At 45.4% G+C, this 14,046-nt stretch overlaps 1 protein-coding gene across 2 annotated transcripts in view; it reads right to left on the reverse strand.

Annotated features, from left to right (window-relative positions):
- Positions 1–14,046, reverse strand: part of DCX (doublecortin) — a 110,144-nt gene that overhangs the window by 11,990 nt on the left and 84,108 nt on the right. For both annotated transcript variants that reach the window (XM_027054881.2, XM_015083807.3), the window contains exon 5: positions 4,815–4,909. In XM_027054881.2, the coding sequence (XP_026910682.1) occupies positions 4,815–4,909 (95 nt within the window). The remainder of the gene's footprint in view (positions 1–4,814; positions 4,910–14,046) is intronic.

A 14,046-nucleotide genomic window follows, 5' to 3' on the forward strand; every position in this document is an offset into this window, starting at 1 on the left:
ATATAGAAGGGCCTTTTTCACCCTGGAGGCCACTTTGAGTCGCACCACACTGACCCACTGGGACTTTAGCTCTTGATTATTCATGCAACAAACCCTTCCGTGTAGTTGGTTGGCTGGGGGAAATAATTATAGGAGAAGATTATTTCAGACCTACATTTCAGAGGAAGAGGGGACAGGCCTAGGGATAGCATTGTGAGGAGATTGCACTCGGGACGGGTAAGGTGAGGTGCAGACTATGGAGAGAATCCATAGGACTAGGCTTGGGAATGAACTTCTGTGCTTCTGTCCTCCATCCACTTATTTAGTATTCAAAATATATTTTCTTGCGTGGGTAGAACAATGTTCAGGAAAAGAAATTATCTCAACACTGTTTTTGTTGATCGATATGTAGAAATACAGAAACACACATATTGCTTAACAATACAAATAATTTGCACCTGAAATTCATTTTCTTGGTCCCTTGGAGCCCCACAGAACAAAATGTTTGTAACAAATACAGCTGTGCTGGCGATACTATTGCGTTAGAGAAAACAAAAACTTGGTCTCTGGTCCAAGGAGCTTATAGTCCAAAGGAAGTCAGAGAGGAGTTTTTGAGAAACCTGGCTTCTAGTTTGGGTTTGCTTTTTCCCAAATGTGCCCGGCACTTTGCTGATGCTGTGGTTTTGTTCTTGAAAATGTTGCAATGCCCATTCTCTTCACCAGCCATCAAAAGCCTACCCAGGCTTCAAGGCCCCACTTAAATGTCACCTAGTCTGCAAAACGTTCCCCATCATCCACCCTCCCCCAGTCAGATGCCTTTCTCACCACCCCTCTTTGTGCTCCTATAGTCCTTTTGTTCGCTCTTGATTACACTACCAAAATCCATTTAGAGTGGTGTCTGTGATTTAAGGGTCAGGACCCTGCTTTATTCATCAAACTATCTCTCCAAACACTTATAGGATGACAGAAAAAAGGTCTGGAAACATAGACGAGAACGTACATTTAAATCTGAGCCGAAGTCAGTCACTCCACGAACTGAGCCACCCACACGCCCCAGTTATATTTTCAAATAATATGTCAAATATATTTCCCTTCGATCTCTAGACAACTTTGCAAGCAAAGTGCTTCCAAATTTAAAGGCATGGGTGCAAATCACTAATGTGGAAAAAAATTTTTTTTAAATAAACAAAAGAGTTTCACTCTACGTCTAGGCTTTTTGAACACCTTTAATGTGCTACCTTCTCCAACGTGTTGAATCACACTGGGGTTGTCTTTAACCTCAGCACCCGAGTTTTCTCATTTGTAAAGTGGAAACGCCACTTGCCCCATTTCTCCCACAGTGTTATCATCAGGGCAAATGGGAAAATGACTAGCAAAAGGATGAAGCAGTATAGAAGTGCAAAATGTTGTTCTCATTAACTATCCAAGGATTTACTTTGTGTCCATATTGTAGCACTTGAGTATGCGGACTTTGGCTAACCCCATCACAGCTGCATTAAAGAGGATTCTCCATGAGCTGCTTAAGAGGGGAAGCCAAGAGGCTGATTACAGCTTAGGGCCCTGCCACAGCCATCAAAAGTTACCAAAGGGATGCTGGGACTTCAAGTTTGTTTCCAATTGCGCAGGAGGAAAGTCATGGCCTCAGCCACCTGCTTCCTGTCTCCACCATGACTCACACCTTTCAGGTCCACTTGGATGGATGTTCAGATGAGAACTGCTTAGGCCTACTGCCCAAGGACCTTGACGGTGCTGAGGCTCAGGTAGCTGTGTAAAAGGAGGAGCAAGAAGCTGAGGCCTGAGACCCAGGGGTCTTGAGCCAAGGTCACGAGATACTCTGTAGCTTATTCAGAAACACCAGTTCACCCTCCATCATTGGTGGTGTAAGCATGAGGCTATTGCCTCCTTACAGGATGAACCAATAAGAGACACGCAACATCACTTCCGTGTTAATTCTGCTCCCAATGTGTAATATGGACTTGCTCATAAGGAAACATCGGGCACACCTAAATCAGAGGACATGCTACCAAAGAACTGGCCTGTACTCTCCATTTCTACAACACGCTGTCAAAAAGAAAGACTCGATCACTTTTCAAGATTAAAGAAGACTTAGAAGGGACATACCAATTGAAGGCGATGTGGGATCCCAGATTGGATCCTGGACCAGGAAAAGAATGTCCTTGGGGCAACTGATGAAGTTTGAATATGCGCTGCAGGGATATAATAGTGTTTCACCAGTGCAAAGTTCCTGATTTTGATAACTGTACTGTTGTTATGAATGAAAATGTCCTCATTGTTAGGAAATACACACTGAAGTGTGTAGGGAGAAAAGGGTATGATGTCTGCAACTTAATATCAAGCGGTTAAAAAAATGGTAGAGTGTGTGTGTATGTGTGTGTGTGGAGAGAGAGAGAGAGAACACAAAAAATAAAGGAAATGGGGCAAAACGTAAACAACAGGTGAGTCTGTGCACAGTATACAGAAGTTTTTCATGTTACTCTTACGACTCTTCCGTAAATTTGAAATGATATCAAAGAAGTTAAAAAATTAGTACGAGGCTCACCAAAATCCAAATGTTTCTGAAAAGTTCACCAAAATCCAAAAGCTGGCTCTAGAAAATTCTATAATTTATTACTTAATGGTTGTGTGCGTCACTGTCAGAAAAAAACAAAAAGAGTACTTTTAAAAATAAGAGGAGGCACTAAAAAATCCCACAGTGAAGAAAACAGCGAGGCTCTGACCGTGCTGCCCTCCTACAGTTTGTTCTAGTCCCTCAGTGGTTAAATTCATCTGGAGAATTGAGTCAAAACAAAACACCCCCACAACCAGCCTGCAGACCCAACCAGGAGAAATTGTTTAACACGGCCAGCACTCCACCTCAGCACAAATGAACTGAGCACGTCAAATAAATGTGCAAGTGGCCCCTTCCCTTTGGGAAGGTACTGATGAAAGGTGCTGGGACAGGTCACACTTCTTGGAAGGACAGTAAGGGCAGAAACGCATAGGGCAAAGCTACAGTAAGAAGCAGGGTAGCATTGGGGCGCCTGGGTGGCTCAGTCGGTTAAGCGTCCGACTTCAGCTCAGGTCACGATCTCACGATCTCACGGTCCGTGGGTTCGAGCCCCGTGTCGGGCTCTGTGCTGACAGCTCAGAGCCTGGAGCCTGTTTCAGATTCTGTGTCTCCCTCTCTGACTCTCCCCCATTCATAATCTGTCTCTCTCTGTCTCAAAAAATAAATAAACATTAAAAAAAATTTAAAAAAAAAGCAGGGTAGCATAGGAGCTGCTCACAATTACTGAAAGCTGACGGCAAGAGGAGCTTTTATCCAAGCTACAACCTCCCCGTAACATTAGCTACACGGACAGTTCAGCAGACCTTCTTTTGGGGGAAACAAAATAGCTAAGCAGGACAATTAGAAGGTTCTGGCCGGGGTCAATACCAGAGAGTTAAAGGGGTCATTAAAGGAACGGAACAGGAACTAGGAATGACAGGACAGGTAATGGTCAGATTAACCAGGAAATTAAAGCCCTAGTGGAGAGAGAAGAAAATGAAAATGAATGTCAGGCAGCGGTGTGCTGTTAAATGTTTAACAACTGATTTTCGGGGTGGTGGCGTGGGGGGGGGGTGGAAACAATGGCCTTGATTGGCAGTGCTTGCTGATTTCCATAGTGCAAATACTCCCACCACCACTGAGTTCTGGTTACAACAGGATGTCGCTGAGCACAGAGCTGGGGAAGCAATGTTCACCATCGCCTCTCGTGAGCTAGCATGAACTGGCTCCAGCATACTGCTGGTAACCTGGGTGCCAGTCTTACGTGTGACACTACGTAGCTGTGTCACCCTAGTAGCTTAACCCTCCTGGCTCTTAATTTCCTCCCCTGCAAAATGCCAACCTCACAAGCTTATTGAGAGAATCAAAGGAAACTCATGTATCTCCATCTAAAATCTCTTTCAGCTCTGACCATCCATGGTTCCATGATGGAGTTGGCCACATCGGTGGCTTTTCGCCTTTTACCATCTCAACCCAAGTCTTCTGAGCAGGAAGAGGTCAAAAGAATCCTAGAGGAAGCTGCTCCACGGTGGGGTCATCAGAGCAGAAACCACGTTCACATCGCCTCAGAGATGAGGTTCAAGGCAGTGACCTCTTCAGATTTTCTATACAGAAGAGACTTCTGGGTGGGAATCTGCTTGGAAAGTGGGGCTAGAGAGTTTACAAAGTTCTATTCTTTTAGTGGCATATTTACTTTGAGTGACTTAGATGTGTGAATGGTGCCCAGGGTCAATGCGGCATGTATGTGCCCTCTCTTCCTACGCTGTACCAGAATCTGCCTGGGAGTGAAGAATACACAGCGAAACTAGGGTCTGTTCATATTTTGACGTCCAGCAAATCTAAAGGGAGTAACTCAGTGCTAACTTTCTTTGATGCTGTCTTTCACTTCCACGGACCGGTGCCTGGGGACATATGTTGCCCTCAATGCCCTCTTTGCTATGCCTCTGAATTGGAGCGAAAAGAGCCCAGCTCATCCTCTGAGCCATCATTTGGTGATACCATTAAGTACTAATGGATGTTTGGGACCTTTGTTACCTCTTTTGGAGTAGATAAACGTGTTTGGGGGGGGTGGGGGGTGGGGAGAGGTGGGTATGTGGGAGGAATAAATAAAAGTGACCAGAAGCTTGGCCCCTGCTGGGATTCCCAGGTCTTCAAGCTCGAGGACCAGATGAAGGGAAATTCTGGCCTTGGCGCACTGTTGAAGTTGGATGGCGGAGCAAACCCTCACCCAGCCATTCAAAGAAGTCCGAGTGCAAAGGGGTTTAGTAAGGTATAAGAGACATAATACCTTGTGCTTCCGGAGGCTGCCAGGACTGGTGGGCGTGGAGATGGGTGACTGTTTAGACTTGGGGGTGGAGAGCTGGCTGCTGGAGGTCCCGTTTGCTAGCCCAAGGCAAGAGAAAAGGAAGGGATAAGAATCAACAGCATACAAAAGAACCAGTTATCCTTCCCCTCCGAAGACACGAAGAACATTCAAGCAAGGTACACAGACAACCAAGTGATTTGATGAGCGGAACAAAGGTGAAAAGAAACACATTCCTCAGAAAGGCCAGAACTGCAATCCTCAGTTAATTAGATCCTGGAGCAGTGCAGGGCCATAATCCTCCCACCCTTTCCCCTGAGCGCTTCCAATTACAGGGCTCTGGTTCTTTTCAAACCTTTCTCATATTCATTCCCAAGTTTGACCCTAACACCATCTCTGGGAGGTAGTCTGGGAACATAGGATTTCGTTTCAAGGTTACAAGTGAGAAAAAAAAGTGAGGCACAAAGCAGATGATGTGGCAGATAGCCAATCTCTCCCCACTGTCTCTTTTTGTTCTCACCTCCCTGCCACCCCACTCTCTCTTCCCGGCCGCATCCTGGCTGAAAAGAACAGAAGGAAACAAAGACAAAGGGAGCTTACTCAGGAAGAAGAACGGAAAAGAAAGTGGAAGAAGAAAACAGCGTGAGACGTAAAGAAACACTTGGACAGCAAATGGGCAGAGGAGAGAATCAAAAAAAGGAGAGAAGGAGATCAGGAGTGGAGGAGAGGGGACACGGGGAAGACAGAGTCAGATATTAGAAGAAAATAATGAAGTCTGAAATCGGGAGAAAGGCACAGAGACAGAGGAAAACAGACAGTGATGGCCAGAGTCAGGGTGCACCCCCATTTCTCTCTAGGCCGACACAATGCTGAAAATGAGATGGTTTAGTATGTAACATCTTGATGCTCCATCGTGTTGGCAAATGTTGTATATCCCCTTTGCTAATGAGCTTTTTAAATATACCATCATGTAAAAAAAATATGGTGCATGGGATGGAACAATTAAACAGCTTTCGAGTGGACTCATGTTTAGACATCTCATGCTAGAGTTAATTGTTTCTTAAATCTAAGGACCCATATTGTTAATCAGAGATATTCTGAAATGTGCTTTAGAAATAAAGGGATATTTTAAAAATATCCCAAAGGTCTGTGGGGGCAGGGAGAGAGAGAAGGAGGAGGAGAGAAACGAGAAAGAAGAGAAGGCGCGAGGGAGGAAGAGAGAGAATTGAACACGTGAAGCAGGAGAATAGCCTGAGGGCGTTGCTGTTCGTCCCACACACATCGGAAAGCTTAAACTGTTGTATCATGAATATTTCCTGAGGATATACTTTCGCTTCTTCACTTATGGTCACGTTTCCCTAGGTTCTGGAACCTGAGTATCAACTGTAGAGATGGAAGAGACTTCAGTGGGGTGGTTGCTGAGTTTATCCAAGAGCAAGTAAGCTGAAGAATGGGCGTGTAGGCATCCGCTGTCTGGCTTGACCTGTATCCTAGTGAATGCATCTCTCACCCACTCACTGAGAGGCCTCTGTCCCTGTTAGGGCTTCCTGGAAGTCATTCATTCATTTAGCCAGTAGCTACGAGGTGCTTTCTCTAAACCAGGCCAAGTATTAGACATGGGGGTTTCAGAGATGAGAAGTCACGTCCCGTGGTGAAGCAGGCAAGAATACGGTGGGCTAAGTCCTATGGCAGAGCCATGCAGGGGTAATTCTTAGAGGTGAGGAGAGGCTTTGAAATCAGGGGACTGGGAGGCACACAGGAGGAGGCAACACCTGACAAAAATCTTGAAGGATGACTCTGGAATAACTGGAGACAAATCTATAGAGACCGAAAGTAGTAGAGCAATGGTTGCCAGAGGCTGACCAAGGTCAAGTGGGTAGCTGGGGAGAAATGAAGAGTGTCCACTAACAGGTGCAGAGTTTATTTTAGAGGGGTAAAGATACTCTGGCAATAAATAGTGGAGACCGTCGCACAATTTTGTGGCTGACCTAAAATGCCTTGAGCTGTACATTCTAAATGAGCAAGTTCGTATGTGAATTGTATCTCAAAGCCCTTACAAAAAGATGAATTGGAGCTAGAGGGCAGAATGAGTACTCTAGACTTTAGGATTGTACCACGAGGGGCAAGGACATGGAGGTGTACAAGAATACAGTACCTTTGAAGAGGGCAAATAGCTCAAAATGGCTCAAGCACAGGGTGCCAGCGGTGAGCTCCAAGAGATGAGACCAGAGATGGCATAAAGGCCAGACCGTGGGGGCCTTTTGTTTGGGGTTGATTTGTGAAAGAAATCTGAGAGTGATACTATCGAATTTGCATTTTAAAACTATTACTCTAGCTATTGTAGGAAAGCTGGGCTGGGGGGTGGGGGGGGGGTTGGGGTGGGCTGGGATAAGGGTAGGGGCAAAGGAATTGGTTAGAAGACAATGCAATAGTCCAGGTGAGAGGTGATCATGACTTAAAGGTCATGGGGTTGTAAGCAACCCCAAGAAGAATGTGACTTGTGCTGGCCAGCACAGACTGTGAGAGCTAGGCTTGGCCAAGGTACTAAGCTTTCTAGTGAATAAGGGAGGCACTGTGGAAAAGGCCAGAGTGTGCGGAGCCACAGTGGGGCCAAGTAATCCATTAGAGGAAAAGGAAGGAGTTAGAGCACACTTTCAGCGCCTGAAGGACCTAGCAGGTCCTTCCTAGCAGGCATTTTAAATCGCACCCCGTAGTATTCGAGATAGAGAACAATCTGGGAGATCAGTCTGAGCTGATGTAATGCGCGTCTTCCCAAGATCCCTGCCCTCAGCCGCAGAGGCTAACAGATGTAGGCATCCCCAGGTAAGTTCTGGCATTTTGTTCCACATGATTGATGCCTCCCTTGGTGACAACAGATGGTAGTTCCCCGGCATGTGTCAGTCATGGGACACAGCGGTGGTTACTACACTCCCAATGTGCAAACTGTCTGTGTCCATCTACACTCTTCTCTAGCTGAGGATGAGACTGCCAGTCTTGCCAAAATGTAGAACATCGTGAACCACAAGCATGTCTGCTTGTGAGGCAGTTTCTACCCATTCATTGGCCACAGACCTGCACATACAGGTTCTTGTGCAACTTCTAGTACTTTTCTCAATATCCTCTGAAACTCTCTCACTTAAGAAGTTTAGGGGTAGTGCATAAATACATATTTTATCAATACCTCTCTCTCTATTCCCTGTGTGTGTCTGTGTTTATTCTCTGCCACTCTCCAGCTAGTCAATGTTAACCTTTATTGTGTCATCCACATTCGACAGGCGTTTTGAAAATCAGTTTCTTAATACTTTAACTGCCACTCACTGCATTGTTGAAAAAATGCACTTTCCTGGACTTCCTGATGGAAAAAAAAAAAAGAAACCACAGACAGACACAGAGAAATGAAAGAACATAGACACGCACAAGCAAATGTCAATTCCTCACAAGCTGAAGGAGCTCCTGCATTTACAGACTAGATAAAAATACATTCATGTGTGCATTTCTTCTATGGGTTCTGGTGGGGGGGGAAATCTGGGAGGGTGCCATTTGATATGGATTCGGGTCAGGTAAAAGAAGGAGCAGGGAAAAACGCAAACAGGGCCTGATGAACTGTGCACTGGCTTACTTTGGCGAATCCACACAGAAGGCCATGACAGTTCATTGTGACAGTGAGTGGCTGGAAATAACTTGGTTGACATCCCTCACTGCCCCTTATTTTTCTTTACTAAATGCCTTTAGCTCTTGTCTCTGAGCTTCTAATTCTCAGCTGCAATTTGGGGATGCACTGGGGGAGACTGTGCCCCCTTTTAGTCGTCTCTCTTTCGCATGTCCCTCCTCGGAACCACCGCGTCGTCTCACTGTTGCCACCTTTTATTTCCCCATAGTCCGAATTCTTTCATTCCTTTCTTGTCATTGTATATATCCGTTTTTTTCCCTCTACAACAAGGTACATCACAACTTTGTAGTCTCCTAGGCCATCTTACCAACAAACACCAAGATAATAATTAGTGCGTTTTAAGTATCCGATAGGCCAGGCACTCTGCGTGCACTCCCAACCCACCCCCCCCCAAAAAACCCACTTTTAGTTGTATTCTCATTTCCAATGGGGAAAGAGAATCTTGCTCCAGTTAGGGGTAGCAAAGTCAGGATTTGAACACAGGTCTCTCTGATCCCAAAGCCTATGTGTGTTTCGGTTTGCTTTCAGTGTTTGCTATGTCACTCTTCCTTTTATAAATGAATTGTTTCTGGAACTCCTCCCCATGACAACTTTCTGACGCAGGAAGGAAGGGGGGAAGAAAAGTTGCTGTAGAGAACAGAGAGATGAGTAGGACAAGGTAGAAGCAGACACCGGAGCTTAGAAAAAGTCTTCTGGACTTTTATTCCACTTATCTAGTTTAGATTAGAAGGTATTTAGCAAGCACTTCCTTTTATTCGCCAAAGAGACTGGGTGTTATAGACAGTGTCAGGAAACAGTAGCAGATAGAGAAGCCAGCATGGCATGTAACTACCTTCAGGCCACAGAGCTCTCTGGGAAGACGGTATCTGTGTCTATTACTCCCCTCAGCTGGTGTCCCTCAGCTTCACAGCACAATGGCGGAGCTTGGCTCGGCATTCAGTCTTATCTCATTAGCTTCTCTGAATCATCGATGCCTGCCCTGGCTCCAGTGCTCATCTTCAAATCCTTGGCTGGGTCAGAATGGAGCAGGACAAATCCAAACAACAGATGGCTGTTCAGGTAACTAGGTTGACTTACCTATTTATAGGAATTTAAACGTATGGGGGGGAAAGGGGTTCCCAGGAGTGGGGAATAAGGTGGGTTGAGTCAGTTTCGAAAGAACAAGGAGAGGGTCCAATTTCTGGCATGGGCAGCCAAGGACAGAGTATGGTCACCAGCCAAGCAGAGGTGATGCTGAGCTCCTAGACTATGGATTTCCTTGTCTGGAGGCTGGACTAGTCCTTGGAAACTGGGATGCAGCTGCGTGGAAGGTGGGTGTAAGTAGCCCCAGGTGTGGCAATTATAGAACTGTTTGGGCAGCGAGTTAGACATGTCATTATACTTTATGGGTTCAAGTTTGGATGGCCAGAAAGGCACAGAAAGAAAAGAGCCAGCTTGGCATCTGCTTTTTACCCAAACTTTGACAGGAGACCAAACTGATAATGCTCATTCACTTAGCTCTGGCTTTTCCTCCCATTCGAATCACAGTGCTTGAGCTCAACTCAAAAGCAAGCCTATTGGTTTTGGTTGAATGTCTATTTTGAAATATTGCTCACTAAACAAACAAACAAACAAACCCATCTTAAAAAAGCCATGACAGGGGCGCCTGGGTGGCTCAGTTGATTAAGCGGCCGACTTCGGCTCAGGTCATGATCTCGCGGTCCGTGAGTTTGAGCCCCGTGTCGGGCTCTGTGCTGACAGCTCAGAGCCTGGAGCCTGTTTCAGATTCTGTGTCTCCCTCTCTCTGACCCTCTCCCATTCATGCTTTGTCTCTCTCTGTCTCAAAAATAAATAAACGTTAAAAAAAATTTAAAAAAAAAGCCATGACAATAATTTGAGATCCACCTTAATAGTTGCACTTGTAGGGGGGCCTGGGTGGTGTCGGTTAAGCATCCAATTCTTGATTTAGGCTCAGGTCATGATTTCACAGTTCGTGTGTTCGAGCCCCACGTCAGGCTCTGTGCAGAGCCTGCTTGGGATTCTGTCTCCCTATCTCTCTGCCCCTCCCCTGCTCGCTCTCTCTCTCTCTCTCTCTCTCAAAAATAAATAAATAAGCATAAAAAAAACTTTAAAAACGAAAAAATTGCAGTTGTATTTCTACAAATGTTTTCAAAGCATTTTACCATATATGAATTCCCATGATTCTCCTGATAACCTCAAGCAATGATGGCCAGGAATTCATGGTCTCCTTTTAATCATAAGAATATAGAGGTTCAGAGAGAGTAGGACTTGCTTCAAGAGTATAAATTACTTCTCCTCCATGGATATGGCCTCAGGGATTTACTTACAGATTCCTTTCAAAATTGCCTTAAGGTGAGCACATCATATGCCTCATTCCCTAATGCCTTGCAGAGGGAGATCTCAATACACAATTCAGCCACTCCCTCATTTTTTCTCGTATTGAGATGCTCTAAGCGTTCTTGCATTCCAGTTCAAATACACCCCGTTTGCTCCCTACATATACAGGGAGTTTTTCTGGTAGGCCATCCAAGTAGAACCAAGGTGGTTTCAGCTTACTTCTGAACAAGGCCAAGACGTAGAGCCTGTGGTTTTCACACATTCGTTCCGAAGAGCCCTTGGGATGGGTGTCTGGATGGTTTGGCTAATTGTTTCTCGTCAGTGGAAACGCTTGTGTCCCTCTCCCCAGACCCATCCATTAGGGAAGCAGGAGCAGTTCTTCACTGATTTGATCACAGCGCTGGTTCCCACGCCAAATTCAATCCTAGGTTGTGAGATACCGGAACTTCAGGAGTTGGAACTTGAATTTTAAATCTATTTCCTACAGAGTCTTGGGCAGCATGCAGTTTGGAATGCTCTAAATAAAAAGAGAAATAAGAATTTTCCCGGTTGCAAAACAAACATGTGGACCCATGCCTGCAATATTTTGACACAGATCAGTTCCCCTCAAGAAGAAGACATCTGTAAGAAGACGGATGGAAGTGCCAGGTCTGTTTTCTCAGACTTGATAATGCTGACAACATTTCCTTGCTGTTGAAGGTGGTTCTGCGGAGAACATATTTCTAGCGGAGCAAGCCTATTGTCAGAGTTCGCTACTGGTTGCATGGGGTAGAAACTAGAAAAAAAACAACAACAACAACTACAGGGCTCTTAATTTGTGGAAAGAGCACACACTTTGGAACCAGTCAAGGTTCCAAATCCTGGCTTAGCCTGGATGTGTGACCTGGCATGTAACCTAACCTCTGTAGGTCTTAGTTACCCCATCTGCAACATTTGAATGATAATAATGCACATCTCAATTGTTGTTTTGAGGGTTACATGACAGACTATACATAAAACGCTTAGCTAAGTGCTTAGCATGTAGAAAGGGCTTCATAATAACCTCTTTTTCTCTTAATATTACTATTGCCACTACTAGAAATGGAAGGACATGAGTAACTATGCAATATATAGGCACCGAGTTAGGAAATCCCACTTCTACGAAGGATGATTTATCAATCTCAACGGGCTGAGGACTTTCTTTGGCTAGCAGGTCAGGCGTTAGAGGATTGAAGCTTTCCCGAGTAAAGCCTATTGCTTTTTCATTTCTTGCTGTACTTCCAGAAACATAGCCCTTGGCTCTCTGCCTTCTTTTTTTTTTTTTCTTTTACCTTCTTTTACCTTCTCGGCCATTACCATGGGGGTGGTCAATGAATGCAATGTGGAACCACTGAAGGTTCCGCAGTAGGGGGTGACACAATGGGAATGTGTTTTAGGATGAGAAATATGGTGGCACCACCCCAGATGCAAAAGGGGACAGAGATTTGAAAGAGGGATGCTACTTAGGAGTCTGTTGAGTAATTCTGGCATCACATGACGACGAAAAGGAAGGGACTTCTGTGTGAGTAATGTGAAGACGTTTCAAAGGTTCAACAACAGCAGCGTATGGCCGACTTGAAGGATTCAAGAGTAGGAAGAATCAAAGATAAAACCAAGGCATTGGACCCAGGGAACAGAATAGAAGATATTCTATTGCCAGACAGGGAGTTGGGGGTGGGAATGTTTTTGGTCGTTAGGCACGTCATATTTGGTACATTTAAGTAGGATCGCCTGGTAGGCATTCATGGGATTAACATCCAGAAGGAAAGTTGGGGCCGGAGATGTAGATTTAACAGCTGCTTCCCTGGACCCTCATATGCTATATTCATCACCATCCGAACTCGTTTGTTCATGCTTCCCCCCTCTGTCAGAAATAATCCATTTCTGGGGCACTTGGGTGGCTTATTCAGTGGCGCATCTGACTCTTGATTTCAGCTGAAGTTCATGATCCCAAGGTCATGGGATTAAGCCCCGTGTCTCTGGAGAGTCTGTCTCTCTCCCCCTGCCCCTCTCCCCCACTTGTGCTCTCTATATCTTTCTCTCTTTACAATAAAAAAAAGAGAAATAATCCATGTCCTTATCAATTGAAATATAACCCTCCTTCAAGCCCCAGTTTTCCCCAGAAGGCTTCCCTTAGCACTTACTGCCTGTATCTCCCATTCACTTGGCATTGAAACAGACCATTACTGTTAACTCATATTTAACACCGCGGAGCCATGGTTAAATTGTGGACTGCGAAGCCAGACTTCCTGGATTCAAACCTCAGCTCTAACACCTAGGAGCTGTGCGGTCTTGGGCAGGTCACTTAGCTTTCATACGCTCTAGCTTTCATCAGGGGCAACAGCGCCTACCCCATGAGGTTATTATAAAGATTAAATTGGTTAATATGTGCAGAGTGGTTAGCACCGTTGCTTGGTACATAAGAACTATATAAGTATTTGCAAATAAATGTTTTGTTAAACACGTATGTATACTGGGTCCCCCAATAAATCATAAGCTTCTTAATGATTAGGAGTTCATCTTCTTCCTTTTCCGCACAGTACCCAGCTCTATTAGGTACCCCATCCAAACTCTGGAGAGTCAATTGCATTTAAACGCAAGTCCCAGACTGCAGCAGGTGTGTGTAAGACTCCTATTACAGGGAGGCGGGTCAACACCACCACATCCCAAGCCCTGCCGAGTGCTCAGTGGTCCCCATTTTATGGCCCGTGCCAACAATTTCTCAGGTGGTTCTCCAACGCCAATGCAAATGTTGCCTTAGATATGGGGCAGTTCCTCCAGTGAAACTCAACACAAGCTGTGGTTTTAGAAAGAATCAGAACGGGGGAGGGCCAAGGGGTGTTTTTCTCTTCCCAGAGCACCCCTTCCCCTTGGAGTGACAGCAGGGGAGCTAATGGAATGTCTAGGACCAGGCCCTGGAAACAGAGGTGCCCAATTCCTCATAGCTGTGCTCTAGGTAGCACAAAGAGAACGACACACATGTCACTCCATTCCCCTGCCTCCAGGTGAGGGAAGGTGGAAGGAAGCAGACAAGCCAGGACCATACAACAGAGACCTTTCTATTTACCACTCTGGAGTTCCCACACCTTGCCTCAAAGACAGTGCAGGGATTGTCTGCCTGGAAGTCAGGACAGCTGGGCTCTGGCTCGTGGGTAGTAAATAGTTGCATGACATTGAGAAGACCACAAGATA

The sequence above is a fragment of the Acinonyx jubatus genome, chromosome X, assembly GCF_027475565.1.
Source record: "Acinonyx jubatus isolate Ajub_Pintada_27869175 chromosome X, VMU_Ajub_asm_v1.0, whole genome shotgun sequence".
In the NCBI taxonomy this organism is placed as follows: domain Eukaryota; kingdom Metazoa; phylum Chordata; class Mammalia; order Carnivora; family Felidae; genus Acinonyx; species Acinonyx jubatus.